The 12766-nt window shown below is 42.0% G+C and overlaps 1 protein-coding gene across 2 annotated transcripts in view; it reads right to left on the reverse strand.

Annotated features, from left to right (window-relative positions):
• Positions 1–6790, reverse strand: part of SLTM (SAFB like transcription modulator) — a 56514-nt gene extending 49724 nt beyond the window's left edge. For both annotated transcript variants that reach the window (XM_025390226.1, XM_025390225.1), the window contains exons 1-2: positions 5893–6790; positions 4849–4936 (exon numbers count right to left, since the gene is read on the reverse strand). In XM_025390226.1, the coding sequence (XP_025246011.1) occupies positions 4849–4936; positions 5893–6054 (250 nt within the window). In that variant the 5' untranslated portion in view covers positions 6055–6790. The remainder of the gene's footprint in view (positions 1–4848; positions 4937–5892) is intronic.
• Between the last annotated feature and the right edge of the window lie 5976 nt (positions 6791–12766).

The raw sequence follows: 12766 nt of genomic DNA on the forward strand, positions 1-12766 counted from the left end.
TGCCACAGTTCTGATTAAAGTGTCCCTTAACATCTGAACATACTACAGCTGGAGGGAAAAAAAAGCTAATTACAGTACACTATGTTACTATGTTATATGAAGTGTGCTTTATATGGCTGATTACTACATTTAATTGACATAAGTTTTAGAAAGCTTTACAGAGTAAACATGTAATTATAAATACGTAGTCTGTGGTATTTTCCACAAAAAATCAGACATTAGATGTTTGGCCAAACCTATAACCTCAAAATATACTTGTTTCTATAGGAGAAAAATCAGCTTTTACACAGCATTTTTAGTCTTTTTGAAGTCGCCAGGTATTGCAATTAAGTTTTCACGTCGGTAAGTACTGCAGTACACACGTTCTAAATCCTGTACTGATTAACCACATCACTTTTGCTGAAGTTAATTGGTGACTTTAGAGGTTGAAAATCTAAAAGAAAAGGATATGCCAGTGTCAGGTAAACCAAAAGTCTTTAAATCTATAATCTCTAAAACAACCTAATGAGAAGTTAGCTCTACCTGTTTAGCTACTTTTTAAACACACACCCAATTAATGTAACCGTAAACTTCAATGGGTGAAGCTTTCTTCTAAGTTACCTATTTAAAAGTTCATAACAGAGTGTGAAAAGACTCAATAAAGCTATTCTAAGATACAAACGTCCACTCTATTAACTACATCTAAAGGAATTTTATAAATATGTTGTTATAAATGTCAGAGCCCACTATAACATTATCAACATTGTTTGTGCTTGTAATAGCTGCATTTAAAAAGTATTCTAGGAGAAACTTAAAAATGTAGGTTCCTTTCCCTCTAACCTCTCTAAATACAATCATTTTAACATACCTTTTTAAAAGTTACCCTATAGTTATTTTATAGGAGATAAGCTTAATGTTTCACCAAAGTATTTTTTCCATACCCAGGAAGCTTCTCTCTTGTCATTTAACTTTTAATCACTACCTTAATATTGTCATAAGAATGATTTCTTTTCCTGACAAGCTATTATACATTATGTCTTGCTGATGTCTACATAATTACCTCTAAGTAATCCCCTTCTTGGCACTTTTCGTTTTCTAATAATTTGTGCTGCAGAAAAACTATACTGATTTCCTATGAGCTTACTTGTTGCTTCCTTAAACATCATTTTAGTTAAACAGAAAGAATTTTCTTCTCATTTTTGGCTATATAATTATCAAATTTCAGAACTAAAAGAGCCTTATAGGTGAACCAGTAAAATTTCCAGTTTTACAAAAGATAAAACAGGCTCATTGAAGGAAAAGTGGCATAACCAAGATGCAATTATTTCAAGGTAGATACCAGTAAGTAAAGCAAGATCTGGCAAAAGAATTGGATGTAGTAATTCAGCAACTTGACTGAAAAACTGACATCAGCCAAGCACGGTGGCTCACTTTGGGAGGCCGAGGTGGGAGGATTACCCGAGGTCGGGAGTTCGAGACCAGCCTGACCAACATGGAGAAATCCCTCTCTACTAAAAATACAAAATTAGCTGGGCGTGATGGCGCATGCCTGTAATCCCAGCTACTCGGGAGGCTGAGGCAGGAGAATCGCTTGAACCCAGGAGGCAGAGGTTGCAGTGAGCCGAGATTGCATCATTGCACTCCAGCCTGGGCGACAAGAGCGAAACTCCATTTCAAAAAAAAAAAAAAAAAAAGGAAAACTGACATCACATTAAAACAATATTTAATATATCCTTGGTTTTAAAATCTGTTCATTATTGATATTTTAATAAGTTTCTCTATATAAATTTGGTTTCTAAAAGTTATTACTTAAACATCTTAATTCTTTTTTAAAATAGAGATAGGATCTCACTATGTTGCTCAGGCTGGTCTTCAACTCCTGGCCTCAAGCGATCCTCCCGCCTTGGCCTTTTGGGATTATAGGCATGAGCCACTGCGCCTGGCCTAAAATAATTTTATCACTGTGTAAACTGGCAGAGAAAACATCTCAAAGGCTAGAACTGAGTTGGTATGACGCATTTAAGCAAAACTGGCTCTAAAGATGATCAGTAGCGCTTGGAATTTGACACGAGCATTCTTTAACAAGTAAACTGGGTTCAAAATCTCTCATACTAAAAATAATAAAAATAAAATAATTGAATCAATAAGCATCTTTATTGTAAATTAATTCAAACTACGTTTGGAGGTGGAGATTTACATTATATTCTTTGTAATTCACAGGATTTTCATAACAATGATGGCCGGAATTCAAGGAGACAAGAGCTTTTTGTCATGCATCTCTTACAAGGAGGCCTGCTGCAGACAAATGATTAAACGTTACAACTTTTTTTTTTTTTTTGAGATGCACTCCTGCTCTATCGCTCATGTTGGAGTGCAGCGGTGTGACCTCGGCTCAATGTAATCTCCGCCTCCTGGGTTCAAGCGATTCTCCTGTCTCAGCCTCCCGAGCAGCTGGGACTACAGGCGCGTGCCACCACGCCCAGATATATACATATATACATATTTTTTGTATTTTTAGTAGAGACGGGGTTTCACCATGCTGGCCAGGCTGCTCTTGAACTCCCGACCGCAGGTGCTCCACCTGCCTTGGCCTTCAAAGTGCTGGGATTACAGGTGTGAGCCACTGCGCCCGGCCCCCAAATGTTACAACTTCTAACTGAATACCTTAGGACCTCTTAACATCAGAGTTATGGAATAAAATTCAAATACAACCCATACAAAGAAAAAAATTAACAAACATACTGATAAAAATAAATAATGTTTACTTATTTAAAATGTTGTGGTGGCACGTGCCTGTAGTCTCAGCTACCAGGGAGGCTAAGGTGGGAGGGATCACTTAAGCCCAAGAGTTTGAGGCTACAAAGAGCTATGATGGCACCACTGCACTCTAGCCTGGGCAACAGAGCAATACCCTATTAAAAATATATATACACACACACCCCTATATATACATACCTATATATTTACCTGTATATCATATATATGATATATACCTATATGTCATAAAATGTATTGAAAAAATCCTTAAAATTTTATATTGCTGAAATTATTTCTAATGGTGAGATAAATGATGTTCCCAGTCAAAACTGAAAAAGGGGCTGGGCACGGTGGCTCATGCCTGTAATTCCAGCACTTTGGGAGGCCAAGGCAGGCAGATCACCTGAGGTCGGGAGTTCGAGACCAGCCTAACCAACATGGAGAAACCCTGTCTCTACTAAAAATACAAAATTAGCCGGGTGTGGTGGCACTTGCCTGTAATCCCAGCTACTATGGAGGCCGAGGCAGGAGAATCGCTTGAACCTGGCAGGCGGAGGTTGCGGTGAGCCAAGATCATGCCATTGCACTCCAGCCTGGGCAACAAGAGCGAAACTCCATCCCCCCCCCAAAAAAAAAAACTGAGGAAAAAAAAAACTGAAAAAGGGATATACACAGAAATTAAAAGTAGATGAGAACAGAATAAATCATGTTTATTTTCAATGCTAAAATAATAGTCAACTCAAACAACCTGGGACTATGACAAAGCACAGCATGCTAGGTAAAAGATATGAATCAAAACCACTACAAGACACATGGTTAATTCCTGATATACTTATTTCTGAATTTTTATCATTTTCCATTTTGAAATAGCCTCTGGTTTGTTAGCAGTCTTCTCAGGACAAGCTTCTCTAAACACAGGAAAATGTATCTCTCAAAGTGATACACTGAGTCAGAGTGATCTTAAAAGCTACCTTTAAGATAACTTTTTTACTTCTCTAAACGGCATCTTCATCTCTCCCAGGGAATGCTTCTTAGCCCTTTTCAATTTCCTTTGGCACAAACAGGGGACTTTCCTAACCTAGGAAGACTCAAAATAGTGAGTCGTCCTCATCTCTGATACCCAGGTGTGCTTAAGATCAAAATGTAATATTCCCTTCTTTTCAAGATTAAACCATTTTATTTTAGTTGCAATCATTCAGTCGTTGGGAGTAACATTTGGATCACTTAAAGCAGTGAAGAAAATTAGATTACAAAAAATGCAGCAGCTGTCCATGACAAACTCTGCATGAAAATTGTAGGTAAGGACCAGAATACAGATATATCATGTCCACCCTCTGCCACTGTCCTTATAGGAGGGAGAAATTTGCAGTTATTCAAGTAAAGGTTTCACTCACCAAGAAGCCTTAAAAAATACCTAAGTTCCATTCATACTGCAAAATGTTCATTTAAAACCACTTTTAGCTAGTCACTAAATCATTATATCCTGGAAATAAATATATTCTGCTCTAGCTTAAAAGTTACAAAAGAAGAATCTTTAACATCCCTATAATTTAAACCTTTTTAAAGCTAATTAATCATGGATTTTTCCCTCTACCTTGTTAGTATGATTGGTGAGGTCTTTTTGAATTTCACTAAAAATTAGGAGGTATAATGGCATAAATGCAAATTAAGTCCACCAAGTCAAACAAAGTACTAAACATAAAGGTTATAGAATTTTAATATACTAAAGAAAACAGCAAGGAGGCAAGGTGAAAGATTTGGTAGGAATTCCATCAATACTCTGCCAATTGTGGGGCAAGGTAGACATGTGTTAAACTGTATTTTATTCAGGTCTTCACACTATGAAGCATCATCACACAACTTGACTTTGTAATTTTTTTCGGAAGCAATAAAGAACTGTTCTCACTTTCTAATCAGCTTCAGCCGAATCTTAAGGGCTACAAGTCACCCAAAGCCTGGCAACAGTAACTTTTCTTCCTTGACCCAAGAAGGCAGAGTGCCAGAGGGAAATAGCAAAGAGTAGCACTATATAAACAGGGCAAGTGGCACAAGAGCAGAGGCAAGTTATATAACCAAAATATATTTTAAAATATGTTCATAACTCGTAACAACCTTTGCCTTTAGTTGGTTTCTTGTTTGGAGTATCAGTTGAAACAGTTAATTCAATATTATCTGGATCGCCTCCTTCCTCTTCAATAGCCTACATTAGAAAGAGAAGTTAATATGCTACACAATCTATCTAAACTTATTTTATAAAAACGAAATGAAAAAAAAAATTTAGCAAATCTCAAGCCATTAGAATTGCCAGTTATTTCATAAACCGACTTCAAAAATGAGCAATTAAACTACACGGAAGAGTGAGAGAAACTTTCAGGGGGAAAAAAATCATTAGGTATCAAAATCGCAAGGAGTTTTAAATTCTACCATGTCAAGATAATTAAATATCACATCATACTGGCCAAAAATCTAAATATGTTATATTGCAGAAAAGTTGCTAGCTACTAAAGTAAATAACTAAAAAGAGTTTTCCTAGTTTCTGTAATGCAAACTTACTGCTACTCTACTACAATTCCAACGCTCACTCAAACCAGAAAGCTAATCAGGAATGAAAAAGTAATTATTGCGCTGATGCAAAAACTAAAAGCCTAGTGGAAAACAAAAACTCTCTCTGTCACCCACCCATCAACTCCCACTACCAATTCCCCCTCAAGATGGGGAAGAAACGGTTGGGCACAATTAAACGGTAACTTCGCAGAAGTCACCAAACTAACCATTCCCTCTGAGGCCAAGAAATGCACACGCTCACCATGGCTAAAGGCTGGAGACCGAGCGCCTCCCCGGTCTCCACGATCGCCCTTGGGAGGCCGCGCCGGCCGGCCGCAACCCTCGCAGGCTGGCGGGGACGTCCCGGGGAGGCGGAGGCACGCTGGGCTGCTGTGGCCGGTCCCTCGCAGGCCCGGCCCGGGGCGCGGGGGCAGGGGCACCGCGTAAGGGTCCCCGTCCTCCACGCTCGCGGGAGCCGCCCCGGGCCTCCCTACCATGCTGCCCCGCAGGTCCCAGCTGCTGCGGGCGGCCGGAGGCTGCGGCGGAAGCGGGGCGCCGAGGCGCGGCCTAAGCTCTCCTCCCCGGTCCTTCCCAGTCCTCGCCGGGCCTCACCTGCTTGAGTCGGGAGATGAGCACGGTCTTGACTCCGGTGATGTCTAAGTTCCGCCGCTTCAGCTCGGACTTCAGATCGATGACCCGCAGATCGGTGATCTTTTTACCTTCCGCCTGACCCGAAGCGGCCGAGGCTGCCACCGCACCGGTAGCGGCAGCCATCTTAGAAGAGCAGCGCGCTGCCGAGGCAGCGAGTGGGCTGCAGGGCGGCGGCAGCAGCGCCAACTTCCACCCAGGCCTCGGCGGCCGCCGGCGCCGCACAGCGCTGCGCACAATGAGCCGCTGGCCCCTCCCCCGGTCCGCCACCCTAGCGCAACCTGCAGCAGCAGCCAGCACCCGGATGACGGCCGCGCGTGCGCATTGGCTCAGGGACCAGCAGCGGCGCGTACGGTCGGGCGGGCCGCGGACACTTGGGCGGTGCGTTCCCTTGTGTGTACTGGGAGGTCAGGCACGTCCTATCGCAGCAACGTCTGCCGCGCCGCCGTTCCCTCGTCGCTTCGTTAGCCATTTTCTTGCAACTCCTGAGCCTTCAGCAACAACGATGTGTAGGCACTGAATGACAGTGCGCGCGTTACTCAACACAAACCGAGAAGGCGCGTGCGCGCGCTGAACCTCTCAGGGAAATACTTTATCAGTTCTGCTGAATAATCGAAAAATTGTCGCCGGTGTGCACCAACGAACTAGGTTCCCCGAGTTCCATTCAAAAGACCTCAAAGCAATTCTGGGACTGTTAGTGCAAAGAATAGGAAGGCCTGGCTTTTGACACATGTCTCATTGGCTGTTTCAGGAGAAAACATCATCGCCCTGCTGATGGCAGCTTAGTTTATTCTAGGGCTGCCCCTGCTCGCTTGAAAACAGGAAAACTTTCGTGTTGACCTCAGGTTTGCTATCCTCCCCGATAGACGTGATGGCTCCACACGAAATTGTTCAATGAATGAGAAAACTAGTTTATAAGTACTTGTTGCCGTTATCATATACTGTGTTCACTATTTTGCCCCTCAAAATTTGGGATTCCGAGAACAGTGACCATCTTCTTATGGAGGATCGGCCTGTAGAAGTGAGTACCTATTTGTAATTTTACTTTGTATTATTCATTATCAAAGTGAAAGCACTGATAGAATAAAACGATTCTATAAATTCCATAAGGTGAGTATGATGCACAATTAACTATAATGTGTTTCCTGGTTTTACAACTTAAATTCCTGAGATCTGACTCACTTTAGGTTACTTTTTCTGATTGGCTCAAAAAGAAGAAGACTGGACGTTATAAAAGAATACCTGACATTAGGGTAGTTCTTTACAGTTTATAAGGCACTTTGACATACAGTAACCCCCTTAATCCTTCCCAACTCTGTGAGGTAAATCTCCGTGAGGCTTAGAGAGATTAAATGACTTGCCCATGTTCACACAGCTGGTATGTGGCAGAGCTGCGCTCAAATCCCAGCCTCCTGATTCCAAATGCAGCTCTGTCTCTGCTACAATATTGGTTTCACAGTAATAGAAGTTTAGAATGCAAAGGTTCCTTAGAAATCTCCTGGCCCATCACTTGAGGTCAGGAGTTCAAAACCAAACTGGTCAAGAGAAAAAACCCATTCTCTACAAAAAATACAAAAATTAGCCGGGTGTGGTGGTGGGCACTTGTAATCCCAGCTATTCGGGAGACTGAGGCAGGAGAATCACTTGAACCCGGGAGGCAGGTGTTGCAGTGAGATCCAGTCACTGCACTGCAGCCTGGGCAACAGAGGCTGGCAACCCTGTCTAAAAAAAAAAGCAAAAAAAAAAAAAAAAAAAAAAGCTGGGTGCTGTGGCTCAAGCCTGTAATCGCTGCACTTTTGGGAGGCCAAGGTGGGTGGATCACTAGAGGTCAGGAGTTTAAGACCAGCCTGGCCAACATGATGAAACCCCATCTCTACTAAAAATACAAAAAATTATCTGGGCGTGGTGGCACGCGCCTGTAATCCCAGCTATTTGGGAGGCTGAAGCAGAAGAATCGCTTGAACCCAGGAAGTGGAGGTTGCAGTGAGCTGAGATCACGCCATTGCACTCCAGCCTGGGCAACAGAGCTAGACTCCATCTCAAAAAAAAAAAAAAGAAAGAAAAAAGAAAAAAAAAATGTTCTGACCCAGTCCTCAAGATTGTAAGAGATTTACCTAGGGACTTACAGCTACACTCTCTCTTGTTTTTGTTTTTGTTTTTATTTTTTTGAGACAGGGTCTCACTGTGTCACCCAGATTGGAGGGCAGTGGTGTAATCATGGCTCACCGCAGCCTCAACCTCCCAGGCTCAAGTGATCCTCCCACCTCAGCCTCCTGAATAGCTAGACTACAGGCCCCTGCCACCCCACCTGGCTAATTTTTGTATTTTTTGTAGAGATAGGGTTTCACCACATTGTTGCCCAGTCTGGTCTCGAACTCCTGGGCTTAAGCAATCCTTTCCCCTCAGCCTCTCAAGTAGCATGCCAGCACACTCAGCTAATTTTTCTTTTTTCTTTTCTCTTCTTTTTTTTTTTTTTTTTTTTTGTAGAGACAGGGTCTCACTATGTTGCCCAGGCTGGCCTCAAATTCCTGGGCTTAAGCTCTCCTCCTGCCTCAGCCTCCCGAAGTACTGGGATTACAGGCGTGAGCCATCACACCTAGCCCAAATAGGCTTTTAAACTTTTCCTACCTTGAAACATCTTCATTGGACTCAGCTATTTCCTATTGGCAATAGTTATATTACTGTGTACTTGTCTTAATGAAAAGTGCATAGCTTATATTAAATAGTGATGGGGAGATAAATCATATAGATGTCTCTCTGAAGATAAGGAAGATGTTTGACAAAACATTTTGAAACTTTTTAAAACATCAAAACCATAAAAGAAATAACAAGATAATGAGAAATTGCTGGGCCAAAATTTGAGAGAAGGCTGAAATCTAGAGAGAGGAGACCACCATTTGGAGTAAAAGAAGTTACTTGCTAATGCTGAAAGGCAGGTGAGATTTGAGCACCACTTTTGGGTGATTTAAGGGACAAAAGGTGGAGCCCAGAGTCTGCCAAAGGAAGGGGGCCTGATTTGCCCTCCCAAACTTAGTTTTTTTGTTGTTGTTTTTTGGGGTATTTTTGTTTGTTTGTTTTTTGAGATGGAGCCTTGCTCGCTCTCAGGCTGGAGTGTCGTGGCCTAATCTCAGCTCACTGCAACCTCCACCTCCCAGCTTCAAGTTAGTCTCCTGCCTCAGCCTCCTGAGCAGCTGGGATTACAGGCATGAGCCACCACACCCAGCTAAATTTTTGTATTTTTGTAGAGATGAGGTTTCACCATGTTGGCCAGGCTGGTCTCATACTCCTGACCTCGCTGGTCTCGAACTCCTGACCTCGAGTACTCTGCCTGCCTCGACCCCCCAAAGTGCTGGGATTACAGGCGTGAGCCACCGCGCCTGGCCCCAAAGTTACTTTTGAAACACTAAAGGACTGCTCTCTAGAAGAAAACATGAACTTAGAGTAAGGAAAGCCTTGCATAGACTGCCGCCATCTTGATGTCATGCTAATGTCATGAAGTCATGTTCTAAGACGTAACAGTGTCATATTAATGCCACTGCTACCTAGCAGAAGCAAATGTAAATTATCCTTGAAGGGAGATACAACACATTACCTATGTTCACCAATCGCTTTTACAAATATTTTTAAAGTTACAGCGTCTAGGCCAGGCACGGTGGCTCACGCCTGTAATCCCAGCACTCTGGGTGGCCGAGGCGGGAGGATCACCTGACGTCAGAAGTTCAAGACCAGCCTGACCAACATGGTGAAACCCCGTCTCTACTAAAAATACAAAAAGTAGCCAAGTGTGGTGGCACGTGCCTGTAATTCCAGCTACTGGGGAGGCTGAGACAGGAGAATCGCTTGAACCAGGTGGCAGAGGTTGCAGTGAGTTGAGATTGCACCACTGCACTCCAGCCTGGGCAACAGAGTGAGACTGCATCTAAATAAATAAATAAATAAATAAATAAATAAGTAAATATCTGCCCTTAAGACGCAGAATAGAGGATTGGAGGCCGGGCGCGGTGGCTCAAGCCTGTAATCCCAGCACTTTGGGAGGCCGAGACGGGTGGATCACGAGGTCAGGAGATCGAGACCATCCTGGCTAACACGGTGAAACCCCATCTCTACTAAAAAATACAAAAAACTAGCTGGGCGAGGTGACAGGCGCCTGTAGTCCCAGCTACTCGGGAAGCTGAGGCAGGAGAATGGTGTGAACCCGGGAGGCGGAGCTTGCAGTGAGCTGAGATCCGGCCACTGCACTCCAGCCTCAGCGACAGAGCAAGACTCTGTCTCAAAAAAAAAAAAAAAAGAAAAAAAGGATTGGAGAAGGGAGAAATTGGAAATATCCAGCACAGAGAGTGAGGGACAGACCGAATTCAGAGAGAAATCCAAAATAATTGTAGTTGAAATTTCAGAAAGAAAAGAGAATGGGGTCAAACCAATCTCTGAAGAGATCATAGATGATAATTTTCTAAAATTTAAGAAACCTATTGATCCATAGATTCAAGAAGTTCCACAAAGCCCAAGTAGGATACATTTTAAAATCATATATGATACATCATAGTGAAACTACAGAAGATCAAAGATAAAATCTTAAAGGAGGCATCGCCTTCATAGGAGCAAATGTAAGATAAATGTTTACTTTTCTTTTTTTCCTTTTTTTTTTTTTTTTTTGAGATGGAGTCTTGCTCTGTCACCCAGGCTGGAGTGCAGTGGCGCGATCTCGGCTCACTGCAACCTCCTCCTCCCGGGTTCAAGCGATTCTCCTGCCTCAGCCTCCGGAGTAGCGAGGACTACAGGTGTATGCCACCACACCTAGCTAATTTTTGTATTTTTAGTAGAGACAGGGTTTCACCATATTGGCCAGGATGGTCTCTATCTCTTGATCTCGTGATCTCGTTATCTCCTCACCTCAGCCTTTCAAAGTGCTGGGATTACAGGCATGAACCACCATGCCTGGTCGAATGTTTACTTTTCTTTTCTTTCTTTCTTTCTTTTTTTTTTTTTTTTTTTTTTTTGAGATGGAGTCTCACTGTGTCACCCAGACTGGAGTGCAGTGGTGTGATCTCAGCTCACTGCAACCTCCACCTTCCGGGTTCAGGCGATTTTCCTGCCTCAGCCTTCTGAGTAGCTGGGATTACAGGCGCCTGCCACCATGCCCAGCTAATTTTTGTATTTTTAGTAGAGATGGGGTTTCGCCATGTTGGCCAGACTGGTCCCGAACTCCTGACCTTGTGATCCGCCCACCTGGGCCTCCCAAAGTTCTGGGGTTACCAGCGTGAACCACTGCGCCCAGTGAATATTTACTTTTCAACAGCAAAAAGGAAATCGGAAAATAGCAGGTTGATATCTTACCTGTACTTAAATAAAATAATACCTAATAGCAAATAATAACTGAGGGAATTAACAATGGGTAGATCTGCATTAAAGGAAGTACTAAATGGTATCTTGAGAAAGAAGAAAATGATCACAGAAAGGTCAGACATGCATGTTCTAATTTCTAGGGTAGTCACTAGTCAAATATTAAAAGACTGTAACTTTCAAACTAACTAAGGTAAAGAAAATCCTCCAGAGAACAAGATAGAAGAGGGGACATAGAACCAGTAGGATCATTATCTTATGCTATAAGATAAACATTTCAAAACAAACATAAAAGCAATTACATTAAAGATTAATGGGTTAACTATTCCAGGTAAAAGATAATTGTCAGTCCAGAAGTTTTTAACTAGTTAGAAGAACACATTTAGGAAATATACACAAATGAGCCAGGCGCAATGGCTCACGCCTGTAATCCCAGCACTTTAGGAGGCCGAGGCAGGCGGATCACAAGGTCAGGTGATCGAGACCATCCTGGCTAAGAAGGTTAAACCCCGTCTCTACTAAAAATACAAAAAATTAGCTGGGTGTGGTGGCACGCACTTGTAGTCCCAGCAACTCCTGAGCCTGAGGCAGGAGAATCGCTGGAACCCGGGAGCGGAGATTGTGCCACTGCACTCCAGCCTGGGTGACAGAGCGAGACTCCATCTCACTATATATATATATATATGTCTTTGTGTATATATACATCTTTCTATATCTTTATATATATCTATATATCTATATATCTATATGTATATGTCTTTATATATATCTTTATATATATTTACTTTTCAACAGTGAATATATATATTTTTAAAAGTAAACATATATATATCTTTTCAAAAGTAAACACATATATCTTTTCAAAAGTAAACGTGTGTGTGTGTGTGTGTGTGTATATATATATATTTTTTTTTTTAAAGCAAAAGTTTGGAAAAGATGCACTTTGTAAACACTAGCCAAGACAAAGCTGGTACAGGTTGAGTATCGCTTATCAGAAATGCTTGGGACCAGAAATGTTTTGGATTTTGGATTTTTTTTTCCAGATCTTAGAATATAATTGGCCCTTGAACAGCTCAGGGTTAGGGGCACCAAGCCCCTGAGTCCATGTATAATTTTTGACTCCCCCAAAATGCAACTACTAACAGCCTACTGTTGACCAGAAGCCTTACCAATAACATAAGTCAATTAACGTGTATTTTGTATATTATATGTATCGTATACTATATTCTTACAATAAAGTAAGTTAGAGAAAAGAAAATCTTATTAGGAAAATCAGAAGGAAGAGAAAATATATTTACTATTCATTAGGTGGAAGTGGATATTCAAAGAGGTCTTTGTCCTCATCATCTTCATACTGAAGGGAGGGAGGAATAAGAGCAGGTTGGTCTTACTATCTTAACAGTGGCAGAGGCAGAAGAAAATCTGTGTATAAGTGGACTCCTGCAGTTCAAACCCATGTTGTTCAAGCATCAACTGTATTTGCATTATACTTACCAGT

The sequence above is a fragment of the Theropithecus gelada genome, chromosome 7a (assembly GCF_003255815.1).
Source record: "Theropithecus gelada isolate Dixy chromosome 7a, Tgel_1.0, whole genome shotgun sequence".
NCBI lineage: Eukaryota > Metazoa > Chordata > Mammalia > Primates > Cercopithecidae > Theropithecus > Theropithecus gelada.